This window comes from Arachis ipaensis, chromosome B07 (assembly GCF_000816755.2).
Source record: "Arachis ipaensis cultivar K30076 chromosome B07, Araip1.1, whole genome shotgun sequence".
Taxonomy (NCBI): domain Eukaryota; kingdom Viridiplantae; phylum Streptophyta; class Magnoliopsida; order Fabales; family Fabaceae; genus Arachis; species Arachis ipaensis.
Genome location: NC_029791.2, coordinates 113,175,710 through 113,189,499, shown reverse-complemented (window position 1 = coordinate 113,189,499; position 13,790 = coordinate 113,175,710). Strand labels below are relative to the sequence as shown.

The 13,790-nt window shown below is 36.0% G+C and overlaps 1 protein-coding gene across 2 annotated transcripts; it reads right to left on the bottom strand.

Annotated features, from left to right (window-relative positions):
• On the bottom strand, positions 1,749–6,490 carry LOC107605874 (WD repeat-containing protein 44). Of its 2 annotated transcripts, none has more exons than XM_016307806.2 (8): positions 6,320–6,490; positions 4,595–5,838; positions 4,416–4,506; positions 4,139–4,296; positions 3,998–4,049; positions 3,611–3,690; positions 3,390–3,483; positions 1,749–3,200 (listed from the first exon to the last, which is right to left on the bottom strand). In XM_016307806.2, exons 2-8 carry the CDS (start codon positions 5,708–5,710, stop codon positions 2,671–2,673), a joined length of 2,121 nt encoding a protein of 706 aa, XP_016163292.1. In that variant the 5' UTR covers positions 5,711–5,838; positions 6,320–6,490; the 3' UTR covers positions 1,749–2,670. The 2 variants fall into 2 exon arrangements, with proteins under 2 accessions (XP_016163292.1, XP_020961918.1); XM_021106259.1 differs by having other exon boundaries at positions 4,595–5,640; positions 6,320–6,487.

Below are 13,790 nucleotides of genomic sequence, written 5' to 3'. Positions count from 1 at the left end.
TATAGTATGCATAAAAAATAATTTTTTTTTATTTTTGTAATAACTTATAGTTAAAACTAAAAATCTTAAACCCTAATTGACTATAGTTGAATTCGCATTCCTTTGGAATATAGACCAACTCTTTAGTCATATGTTGTAATTTTGACTGGTTTTTCACTGGCTAATTATATAAAAATTGGTCTTATTATTACTTTTTTTTTTATTACACAACGCTCTTTTGCTTTGTCCTTGCATGATGGTAACTTCAATTCATATATTTTTATCAAAGAAACATCAAAAGACACTTGATGGAGATAGATCATAAGAATAATATATAATTAGAGATTCATAATCAATCCCAAAACCTTTCATTAAAGTGGTAGTCATTTCTTAATATTAAAGTGGCAATTAAAAAATGAACTAACTACAATCATGATGTGTATCACATAGAAAGCTAGGACAAATTGTTACATGTTTCTTTGTCGGGTGCGTGTAATTTTTTATTCAAAACAAATCTCTCTATGAAGTTAATCCAAAGTTATGCTTTTTGTTCTTTCCTCCGGCCATGTTTGTTTGAAGAAAAAAAAAATCCAATTTTTTTTTTTATTATTTAGTTGAAAAAAATAAAAAAATTAAAGAAATTAATAAAATTTATTAAATTTTTTAATATTAAAAAAATAAAAAAACTAATTCTTTTTTTTATTTCTAATATTATTTTTTTATTTTTTAATATATTTTATAATATAAAAATAAAATAATTTTTTTACTCAATTTATTTTATTTTTTTTAAATACATTTTAGATATAAAAACAAATTATTTTTTGAAACTTTGTAATTTTTCTATTTTTATTTTAAAAATAAAATTTAAATATAACCGATTTTGATGTAAAAAGAAAATCTTAACTATTGATTGTGAGCATATTAAAGCCCAAAATGGAGGTTGAGAAGATTATTAGATTATAGTAGAAGGCTAATAACGAATTCAAAAATGAATCATTCATTTTTATTAATTTTTTTTTCTACATATGCGCTCATGGTGTCCATTACCATGTGGTTTTTGCTTGTACATGCTTTATATAGTTTTGAAAGGAGGGTTCATTGATATGATTTTGTTTTGTTTCTTCTCCAAACAATAATAATAAATGCTTTTGGCATGAAACCGCTTCATGATTAGAAGATTGGATTAGATGCTATATTCTCCAATGAGCATGTCATGTTTTAAAATACTTTCTAGCACAATGATGGAAGGTACAGAGTGTTCCAACCACTAGCAGCAAAAAGATATTTCTGTTTATGAATGCATAAACCTTAATCTTCAGTTCTCATCTTAGTGTATATACATAACTACAATGTGCACAGAGTGTAATGAAAGAAATAACCACTTATAACTACATTCCACGTGAGTGTCACATATTCCTGTTTCCAATAACATAAAACATATTCCTTTTTGTTCATAATTGCATGGTTCATAATTAAAATTGGAATGCACTGTCACCAGTCACTATCTTCTGCTTCATTCCTTGCTAATCAAAACGTTAATCCAAACATGATTCAAATAATTGGAACCGCAAAAGATAAAAGGGACTAGCTCTTGTTCTCAACCACAAACAATTAAAATGTTTCAAAGTGCACCAATAACACTTTATATTAGTAGGTAAATATTACCCTTTTGATTTAAAGTAACTGTTGTTTGCTTTTCACAAAATAGTAGTTTAGACAATAAACTTTTAAGAGTTCCAATTTATTTTGTGAAACAAAAAGAGAGCAAATGTACAAAGAACTTTCTTTCTGGTTTACCACTGTTTCCATTCATAAATCGAAGGCAACAAAATTTTACTTACATAGTATATATCCCTCAAAACACCAAAATGGTAATACAATTTGGAAAAGGATAAGATCCTAATGAAAGGTGATCTCAGCCTAAAATTGAGATGATGATGATGATATACAGAAATATTTCTTTGTTAGCAATGATTTTTTGTTAGAGCATTGAAGCAGCTTCCAAAGGTGCTTGGAGCCACTAAATGCAGCAATAATTAGATTGGTTGTTGTATGTATTGTTTGTATCACCGGAGAGCCCAAAAGGCACCGATGTCCAATTCCGGCGGCCCCACCAGGAGATCGACGGCCACATTGGCAGACAAAGAGATCCAATTAGTTAGCCCTGCCAATAATGTAATGATGAAAACACACAGCTCTATCTCTGCTAAATGGCAATTTTGCTCAAGGTTAACCTCAATCAGCAGTGCTTGAATCTCCTCCACTCATCGTAGCAAGCATGGAGTGTTGTGAAGGCCCCACAGTCCTTTCAACATAATCAAAATAATATCTGATAGGACCCCCTTCCAAGCTTCTAACACATGAATTTGCATCTCCTTTAGGGGCCAGCAGATTCTAGATTATCAAAAGGCAATGTAACTTGGCAACTTGCTAAATTCCAGCAACATTACATTTTTGAACCACAGTAATGTAACCACTTGTCACTGTTCAACCAGCGATACCAATGTGAAGGGGGCCCCTCCAAAAGCCAAAGTTCCTCTAATTCATGCTTTGGCTTTGACTTTGACATGCTATGTCACAGTTGCTGCCAAAGTCAACATCACTCTCAACTCCAACAACATCAGCACCATGTAATTTTCCGAGGACAGCTTGCTTATGCCAAGGAAAATTCACCTCCCCCTCCCCCCCTTCTCAAACGGGTACGGGTAATCCGTAATTGTGGAATGTCTTTATCCGACCATCCCAGCCTGCAGTCACAATGACCATCCCCCATGCATGAGAACGAGAGGTACTCCTGCATGAAGATTTCAGGAACCTGTACTCGGATTTAAGCATTGTAGACGTTTTTGCCTTCGAGCTAGAAATTGGAAGCTTCTCCTCCGGCCAAGTTGCGGATCCCTTAGGCAAAGCCTCCAAGAAATACTCTTGACCCAGGGAGAATGAAGCAGGTGGGTTAAGATGTCCAGATTCAGGTGAAGTTTTATCTAGGACATTCCATTGGTGTTCATTTTCCACGGTCTGAGGTTTCAAACCTTGCCAAGGCACTGCAATGGAAGCGTTTGAGAAAAACCGCTCAGAAGACCAAATCTTCTTAGCTTTCATGGGAATAGACTCTTCCTGACTAACATTCCACATATATACATTAGAATCCTCGGATGCTGATAATATATGTTTGCCATCAGAAGTGAAAGATGCACTCATTGGGCTCCCTGTGCCTACGCCTACAGAAACAGAACAAGAATTTTTAGAAACATAATATGAAATAAAATGCAAATTAGAGGAATGTACCAATAATTGCTAAACCAATAAAATGCCAGAACAATAACTAAACAAAATCCTAAAAGAATGTGCAGAAGTACAGATCCAAGAACAATTCTTTGTAAAACATAAGAATAAGATAACGAACATACTCTTGTATTTGCCAATCACATTAAGCCCGTCAAGGATTCTGACTTGTGAATCCGCACAGGTAACCATAACTTTGTTACAATCTTGTGGAAAAAACTGAAACAAATAAAATATAATCAGTTGGCCAAATAAAGAGCAGCTTATATAGAACAGCAAAAAATGAATGGGAATTAAGCCAAAATTATTCATTTGATGCAAGAAGCCAAATAAAAAGAGAAAATACCTGAAAGCCTGTTATCCCTCTTCCAGTAAATTTCTTTTTAGCAAGTAAACATAGTTGGGAATCCAACTGCAACTGATTATCTGCTTCAAGCAAAAGATGAAACACAAGCAATGAGCACCTAGCTAAAGTGTTTAAGTGATTACATTAGAGCCGTTGACATTCACATCCAATCATAATTTGTCCATGATTATACATCATCGTTATTCTAAAGAAAAAAAATATTTATTTCAAGCATGTGCAGAATGTAGGTCCACCAAGCCACCTATCAATCACCCATCCACCATGGCACAATAACATTTTGAATCCTAATTATATGAGATATTATGAAATCTACTAAATGACATCTAAGTAGTCTCACTAGAGGAAAATATACCCAAAGAATTATACCTGATACATTATAAAATCGACAATTTCCTGCCATGGACCCAATAATCCCTCCCTGTATAAAGCAGGTAATTCATGTCAATATTTTCTATATAGTATTTCCTTCCATAGAAGAAAGCATGTAAAAAGAAAGAGTTGCTCTACCTGGCCATCGGGTCGATAACATACTGCCGTTACTATATCTCTAATGTCAGTCCAATCTATGACACGACAATCAGGAATCGTCCAGATGCGCACTTTTCCATCTATAGATCCACTAATGAAATAATTATCATCTACGGGATTGAATTGTACGCATGTCACTACACAACATTATCAAATAACAAAAAGAAACATAAGAAAATTTTGAAGTAATGAGAACAAATTAAGATAAATGGTTCAACAATGCCAAAAATCAGAACAGAATTGTAGTAATGCACACCATAATTACTGTGTGGGAAAACTTTCAAGCAATTATTGGATTTCACTTGCCACAGACGGACAGTTTTGTCAACGGATGATGAGAGAAGATACTGCATCAAAAAGAAGAACCAAATCAATTTTCATAGGCAAGCGAATGCCTTTCTTGCTAGAAAACAAAAATTTTTGACATTCACTCACATTATTCTTTGACCAGGAGAGATCCAATACTTCACCTCTATGCCCATAGAACTCGTGCAATGGTTTCTCCAACAACCTGAAGATCTTAGGAGGGAAAATGATACATGCTGAATCTTGTGTTTTTCTCATGCTCTTCAGTTTGTTGATTTTCTCCTTGTCCATAAACAGAGGTTTCAATTCAGAGAGATTATTCACTGTAAAGTAAAGGGAGGATGGGTCAATTTCTGAAATGTCAATTTCATTAGACATATCCTCCTCAATCACTTGCCACAAGCGCACAACTCCATCTTCACTGCCACTTGCAAGATACTGGCCATCAGGACTGAATTTCATTGTCGTAATAGAACCTTCATGCGCTTTGATATCTTGTCTCATGTAAAGAGCAGATAATTCCTTCATTTGCTTCTTGCATTGTCGAACCTTAACTCTCTGAAGCCTACATCCTGAGCCAAAACCATTATCACCTTGATTATCAAGCATACATGTAAATGACCGCAATCTTCTGAGCCAACTCCTTTTATTCCCATTCGTCTGCCAAGAAGGAGTTACCCCAGAGGGTTTCTCAGAATCATCAGGTTCCCCTGTATTCGCCAACCGATCCAGAACCACATCCCTACCATCCCTCATATTCCTCTGTTCCCCCTTTGGATCCACATTACACTCAACTCTCTTGTCTGAATTCTTGTCTTGGCACAGCAAGTTCTCCTCCAAACCAAACTCCTTTGAAGAATCAATACCGGAAAAACAAGACATAGATGACCGACTCGAACAGAACTCCTCTTCAAAACCATCACAAGTTCTAGTCACAGCCCCACTACTATACTCCACTCTATCCCTCACCTCTTCCTGCTCAACAACACCGACCACATCCACTGAATTCTCAATCCCATTCACACTCAGTCCCATCTTCTTCATAAACTTGCCCCTACGCTCTCGAACACTCCTTGGGCTCCGAATCCACACATCATAGTCAAAGCCCTCCAATCCTATTCTTCCATTGGAAGTAGATTTGATGTCAAGGGTGTCAGTTCCATCAGATACTGAATCTGCAATGGACACAACATCTTCTTGAGCATCAAAAAACCGACATTCTTCGAATTCGCTAAAGCTACCCATAATTCTTCAAGTTCAACCCATGAAATAGCTAGCCACCACTCAAAAAAGCAACATATGTTCTGGGAATGCGTCAAAATTCAATCTTTTTCCTTTTTATTCGGACGAAGAAGCCACCCAGGTGATAATCTCTATATATACACACAAAAAAAAAAAAAACAAATAAAAAAAGCACAAGAACCAATATTAACCAGCATAAACATTATAAACTAAACCACGCAAAGATGAGAATAATATATAATAAGAAGAAAACAGAAACCGAGAGATCCCACATAGATCCCAATCCAAACCCACTGAACCTGGTCTTTCAAAGTAACCACTAACAAGCATTCCACAATTACGATAGAAAGACAAAAAAAAAAAACACTACCAACAACTCAAAAATCAAAACAATAATAAACATTTAAAGAAAAAATCAGACGCACGCGCACACGAAGAGAAATTCAAAATGAACTCACAGAGAAGAAAGGGTAGAAACTGAAAGTACGTCAAAATCCAACAAAGATAATAGAAGTGGATGGAAGTGAAAATAAAAAATAAAAAAAATAGGGGAATTGAGAGAGGAAAGTGTAACGTTTAAAGGGAAGTGATGAAATAGGAGCAATAACTTACATGGTTACATGGGGTGGATGGTGATCAGAAAAAGATCATAACTTTGGAAGTTGAGAGAGTGGAAGATCAATGGAATATCGGAGTGTCCGAAGAGGATGCAAAAATGGAGAAGGGAGAGAGCACTTTGAGCGAAAGCCAAAATCACAAATGATTCAATATATTTATAGAATTTTTATTTTTTACACAGTATACAAAAAACTTTACTATGCATAACTATTCCACCATGATACTGTCAAATCTAATTTTAGTATATTGTAAAAAAATATTTTTAAAAGAATTTTATTCATCCTACGTGTAAAATAGGTCTATTTATAATTATCTCAATCTTTTACTAAAATTAAACTTTTTAAAGATTTTGATAAAAATTATTTTTAGTGATCTGTAGAAGTTTTGTTTGAATGGATTTTTCATTTATTTTTTGGGTTTCTATTTGTTATAACAATAACTTATAATAAAGTTAAGTGAATATTTTTTAATTTTTTATGTTTTCTACTTCTAATTATTCTTCTTTAAAAGTTTAAACACGCATGATGTGTTTTTGTATTTATTCATTTAATTGTTTAAATAAATTTATATTCTCACTTTCTTTATACTTTGAACTAGTTAGCAAATTTAGTGACATGAAAACTCTTTAAATAATAAATACGTAAAAATGTATAAGTTTTAAGTTAAGCATGCATTATTTTAGATCAATTTTTTACAAGGTCACAAAAAATAGAGTAATGAATTTTTAAATAATATAAATAAAGTTTAATTAATATGTGCTCTCAGGTTACTATTGAAATTAAATAAAATAAAAAAAGAGTTTTAGAAGTGAAAAGAGAAGAGAAATCCGTTTAGAGGAAAATAAAATTGGAGGAGGGAAGAAAAAGGCAAAGGGTAGAACAGAAAAATTAAGAGACACATCCATTGGTATTGATGAATACTTTGTGAAGCCATAGCCATGAATGTGGATGGCCCAAGAAACGAGAGAGAGTAGAGAGAGATAACTGTGTTTGTGTCCTTGAGTTAGTAACTAACTAGTATTTTTACCCTAAACGGGGAATATAAATCTTATAAAGAAATGGAGTTTATTAATTTTGAAAGAAAAAATTTATTTTAATTATAATAAAAATATCTGATGACACATTTTGATTTATCAAATATAAAATATAAATTACAAATTATAAATAAAGTGGGAAGAGTAGAGAGAAATAGAAAAAGGAAAAGAGATAGATGACAGAATTTAAGAAGGGAGTTTATTAATTTTGGAAGAAAATATTGTTTTCAATTTGAATAAGATAATGTCATGTGACACATTTGGTTATTAAATTAGAAATAATATATAAATATATTAGAATTATATATAGAGTGAGAATGGTAGAGAGAAATAGAAAAAGGAAGAGAGGTAGATGAAAAAATTTAGGAAGGGAGTTTAATAATTTTAGAAAAAAATATTTTCTCTCAAATTTAATAAGAGTGTCATGTGACACATTTTTTAATTAAATTAGATAATAATATATAATATAATATAATATATAGTTATATTTTAATTTTAATTTTAATTTTAATATAATTAAAGAATGTCATGTTGCACATTTTGATTATCAAATTTATAATTATTCATTGATAATGATATATAAAAGAGATAGAGTGATTGAAGGAATGAGAAGGATAGATAAAAGGAGAAGGAGGAGGGGAGAACTTTTTAATTTTGGAAGGAGAGATTTAATTTCAATTGCAATGAGGGAATGAGGGAATGACATGTGGCATATTTTGATTGTAAAATTATTAGGGATGAGAAAAGAACTCATTAATTTTGGAGGGAAAGATTTGATTTTAATTGTAATGATCGAGGGAGTGACATGTGGCACATTTTAGTTGTAAAATTAGTAAGAAAGATGATAGAACTCTTTAATTTTGGAGCGAAAAAATTTTATTTCAATTGCAATGAAAAAGTGACATGTGGCACATTTTGGTTGTAAAATTAGATATATATAAAATAGATTTTAATATAATTAAAGATGTCATGTTGCACATTTTGATTGTCAAATTTATAATTATTCATTGACAATGATATATAAAAGGGATAGAGTGGTTGAAGGAATGAAAATGATAGATAAAGGGAGGAGAAGGAGGAGGGGGAAACTTTTTAATTTTGAAGGGAAATATTTGATTTCAATTGCAACGATAGAATGACATGTGACATATTTTTGTTGTAAAATTAGTAGGGATGGAGAAAGATTCTTTAATTTTGGAGGGAAAAATTTGATTTTAATTGTAATGAGAGAGTGATAAGTAGTACATTTTGATTGTAAAATTAGTAAGAAAGAGAATAAAACTTTTTAATTTTGGAGAGAAAAATTTAATTTCAATTACAATGAGAGAATGTCACGTGACACATTTTGGTTGTAAAATTAGTAAGAAGGAGAGGAGAATTCCTTAATTTTAGAGGAAAAATTTTGATTTCAATTATAATAAAAGAGTGATATGTGACACATTTTAATTGTAAAATTAGAGAGATATTAGGGCTGTCAAACAGACTAGCCCGGCCCATTAAACCCGTGGGTTAAATGGGTTGGACCGTTTAAGCCCATTTTATTCACGGGCCATAATTTTTCAGTCCAAACTGTTTATGATTAGCCCGTGGGTTAAACGGGTTAGCCCGTTTATCCTATTTTTTAAAAAATATTTTGACAAAAAATATTATTTTTAGGTCAAAAACTTTTAAAAAAATAATTTTTTTTTTGTTGATGGGTCGGATTTTCGGGTTAGATAGAGAAAAATATCGACTAAAAGTCTAAAAGTACTACTTTTTTTAAAAAATTCTTTCTTTTAATTCGGTTTATCCTAAATTAAATAAAATTAATTGTAAAATTATATATATATATATATATTAATTGTGTTTCTTGTGTTGTGTGTGCTCTCTCTTCTTTGGTGTGGGTCTAGACTTGATTTTAGATTAATTGTGTTTCTTGTGTTGTGTGTGCTCTCTTTTCTTTGGTCTGGGTCTAGACTTGGTTTGCATTGACTTAGATTGAATGCGACTCACTCAGCTTTGAATTATCAAAACCCTTGATATGCACCATTAGTTTGTTTTATGTCCAAGTATCAAAAGAACCAAGATGCTCATTTTAGCAACTAAATTAAAACACATATCTACGTTTGGATCTGCTCATTCTTTTTTTCACTTTTTTTTTCTTGGTCTACTTCTCTTTCTATATTCATTTAAAAACTTGTCAATTTTACCAAAAAAATAAAAAAATTGACTAATTTTTTGTTCAATTTTGTTTGACTCACCAGTTTTCTATCGATTTTTCGATTAGTTAATTTCTTATTAGATCGAATTGCATTTATCATTTGCTCACGATTCAACCGACTAATTTAAACCAATTTCAGAACGTTAAAAATAGTCTCGTTTATAAAAAAAAATTATTTATTTAATGGACGTATACTCTTGATGATAAATCGAGAAGAGTACCATCGCCTGGAAAAGGAATATTTTTCTGTTTGTGGATAATTTACCGGAGGATATTTCGAAGAAGGAATTATATCATCTGTTCTGTTAGACGGGACGAATTAACGACATATATCTGGCCCGTAAACGTAAACTAGGAGAAGTTTATCTCTTTGCTTTTGTACGCTACACCACGAAAGGCGGCGCACTAAAAGTGATTACGGAGATGAATAATATGAGACTACGAGGGAAGATCGTTTCTATAGGTGCAGCTAGGTTTCGAAGGCAACAGCAGGAGAGGGAACGGCGGGTGCAGGAGGTACGAAGACTTCAACATGAGGAGGGACCTATGGAATGTGGTAGGGAAAAGGAGGTGACTATGGCACAACATGTGGAGGTGAAGAAGGATGATAAGAAAGTTACTGACCAACATGCGAATGGGCAGATGGAAAGGGTTGAAGTGTCAATAGCGGCAGGAAATATGGATTGGTTAGTGCGGAGTTTAGTAGCAAGCACTTTGAAACCTTTTGACCTTCAATCGTTGAGAAGGACAATTTTTAAAAATGTGCCTCATGTGATGGAGGTAAGCGAGTTGGGTGCCTGTAAGGTTATAATCACGTTTGAGACTGTGGAGCATGCAGACGAGACGTTTACTTTCAAGTTGGATAGGCTGCTTCAATTTTTTCATAAAGTTTGGAGATGGGAGGAGTCGGAACGGTGTGAGACCAGAAGAGTTTGGTTGGAATGCTATGGAGTGCCTTTACATGTATGATCCTCAGAAACATTTAAAACATTGGGGGGGCATATGGGGGGATGTGGTTAGATGTGATATAGGCACAGGAGCAGGATCATCCTTTACAACTGGACGGATTTAAATAGACACAAGAACTTTTGACGTCATACGAGATTGGATCCACATCTCAATCGGTGATAGTGGTTTTGATGTTTTTGTTAAAGAAGTGGGGTATGAGGCTTATTGTTTAGAGAGTACGATACGAGAGTCTGTGATCAGGAACTCTGGTGCAGGCGGTAATAGCCAGACGCATGAGGTGGTGCCGAGGGATCCGGCGGCAGACCTACAGATTTTCAATGATAAGTGGATTGGCGGCGAGGAGGGTAGAAGGGTCATTGATGACGTGCTTTTGAATGATTTAAATTTTAAATATCATAATTTGGATAAAGATGTTAAGGTAATTGATTCGGATAGCTGTACTGAGTGTAATGGAAAGGAGGATTATGGGGGATATGGATTGAATGGGGAGGAATGTTCGGAGAGGACGGTTACGCAGGAAATTAACGTGCGTGATGGAGGGGTGCTGCATGGGGCTATAAGTGTAGTTGGAGTGAAGGGTTTGGGTTTAAAAAATAAAGACCAAAATAAGGGAGTTAAGGCTGATGGGGGTGGTATGGGCTTGGTATTAAGTGGCCCAAATAACAAAAGGAACGCAGGGGGGCTGAAGCAAAAGAGGATTTTGGCGGAGGATGATTGGGCTTCTACTGTATGGTTAATGGACTCTAGGTCTGATAAAGTATCCAAGGGGGGGAGGCTGGCTGGGTTGGGTGCAGAACCAGGTCGGGCTACAGGAGAACGGTTCAGTATGTATGAGGGGAAGGGCACACAGCAGGTGAAGGGGCCATGTCCGCACGCCATGTGAAGCCGCCCAGGTGCGCGCGACTTGAACGCTGATGCTACGGGGAGAGATGAGGCGCGCGAACCAGGGCATTGGGCGGCTGATACACTTGACTCCATGACTGAAGCAGGTGGCTGTGACCCAGGGAGTGGCGACGCTGACGAAGGAGGGGAGACGGCGTCGTGGTTGGTGGAGAGGACAGGGGCGCTAATGGAACCAGACGGAGATGGAGAGGCCTATCCCACTTATGACAACCTTTCTTCGAACCCGGTTCAGGTGTATGAGGAACCGGTTGCACGGACCACAGAGGGACAAGCTATGTCTAATGGGGAGACCAGGGTGGTGGATAACGCGGAGTACGAGGCAGCGACAGAGACCTGGCAGGGGCAGTTGAAGGCAGAACTACGATGCAAGATCAGATGAAAGAAAATGAGGAAACATGGGCTTTGGCAGTAGAGTCGGGTGCTGTGTTATATGATGAAGAGGTGGATATTATGGCGATTTTGCAAGAGCAAAATGAAGAATTAGCGGTGAAGAGAAAGATGGCAAAACAAAAAGAAAAGGCAAGAAGAAGTCGGCCTAAGAATCTCAATAAGGTGAGTAAAAATATTGTTAAATGATTTTTAGCTGTTGGAATATTCGGGAGTTGAGGGGGGGGATGGCAAATTGAGTATGATAAAATCTTTGAAGAACTGTTATAAGCTGAACATGTTAGGTTTGGTCGAAACTAAGAGGCAGGTTTTTACGAAATTTGATGTTGCGAGAATCTGGGGTTACAGTTCTGTAGGATGGGAGTATGTGGAGTCAGCAGGGACCTCGGGGGGTTTGTTGCTAATTTGGGATGAGGCGATGTTCAAAGCCAACAACTATTATAAAGGGGAGAGATGGTTGTGCATTGAAGAAGTGCTGATGAAGAACAATTTTAATTGTGCTTTTTGTTTGGTGTATGGGGCGCATGAGAGGGAGGACAAACGGGTTGTATGGGAGGAGTTGAGTTATATTGCGGGTCTATGTCAGGTGCCTTTCTGCTTCTTCGGGGACTTCAATGAGATTCTTCATATCGAAGAGCGTACAGGAGCTAGTAGTTTACCGGTGTCAGCAGAAGAGTTTAGAAATTGGGTACATGATATGCAGTTGGTGGACATGCCTCTGAATGATAGGAAGTTCACGTGGTTCAGGGGTCGATCTTGCAGTCGGATTGATAGGTTTTGGTTAATATAGAGTGGGTTGAGGAATTTCCTGATGTTTGACTAAAAGGTGGGCCTAGAGGGCTGTCAGACCACTGTCCGTTGATTGTGAAGGATAAGAGAGTGGGTGATGGCCCCTGCCCTTTCAGAAGTCTAGATTCCTGGTTTACGCATGAGGGTTTCCTGAGCATGGTTAAAAATGAATGGAGAATTTTGGGAGCTGCACAGTTCACTAGTAAGTTGAAGGCTTTGACGGGTCCTCTACGACTATGGCACAAGAACAACTTCGGGGTATGGACAAGAGACTGAAGGTGCTTGAGGAGGAGATTAAGAAACTGGATAATATGGTTAGTGAAGGAATCTATGATGGTACAACAGAGGCTAGAAGGAAGGCGCTGGTGAGCTATTGCCAGAAGTGGTATGTGAAAAAGGAGTTACACTGGAAGCAGATGTTGAGGTCTCAGCATAGTAAGTACATGGATAAAAATACTAGATACTTCCATAACATTGCCTCGGCTAGAAGACGGAATAACAGGATTGATGCTCTAGTGATTCATGGACGGTTAGTGCGGAATCAAACAAGAATAAAGGTTTCAATTAGAGGATTTTATAAGGACCTGTATCGGCAGGAATTTGTTCCGAAGATTGGCTTTCGGAATGGGTTGGTAAGACAGATTAATGGAGCAGAGGATGTAGCTTTGGAGGTGATGCCATTTGTGGAGGAAATTAGGGAGGCAGTTTGGGACTGCAAATCATCTAAAGCCCCGGGTAGTGATGGGTACAATATGAACTTCATCAAACGATGCTGGGAGGATATTGGTCAGGAGTTCACTGCAGTGGTGATGGATTTCTTCCAAAGTGCTAAGTTACCAAACGATGCAAATGTCACGTGGGTGATGTTAGCTCCGAAGTTTGTGGGTGCTAAAGAGATCAAGGACTTCCGATCGATTAGTATGGTGGGGTGTGTGTATAAGGTGATCTCCAAGGTCTTAGTGCGGAGAATAAGAACAGTAATGCCGGATTTGGTAGGAGAGACACAGAGTGCGTTTGTTAAGGATAGGAAGATACATGATGGCGCCCTCATTGCGTGTGAGACGGTTCAATGGCTCAAGACAAGGAAAAAGAAGGCGACAATCATAAAGCTAGACTTTCAGAAAGCCTATGATTGAGTTAGATGGAGCTTTGTGGATATTGTGCTTCAAAAGATGGGTTTCGGA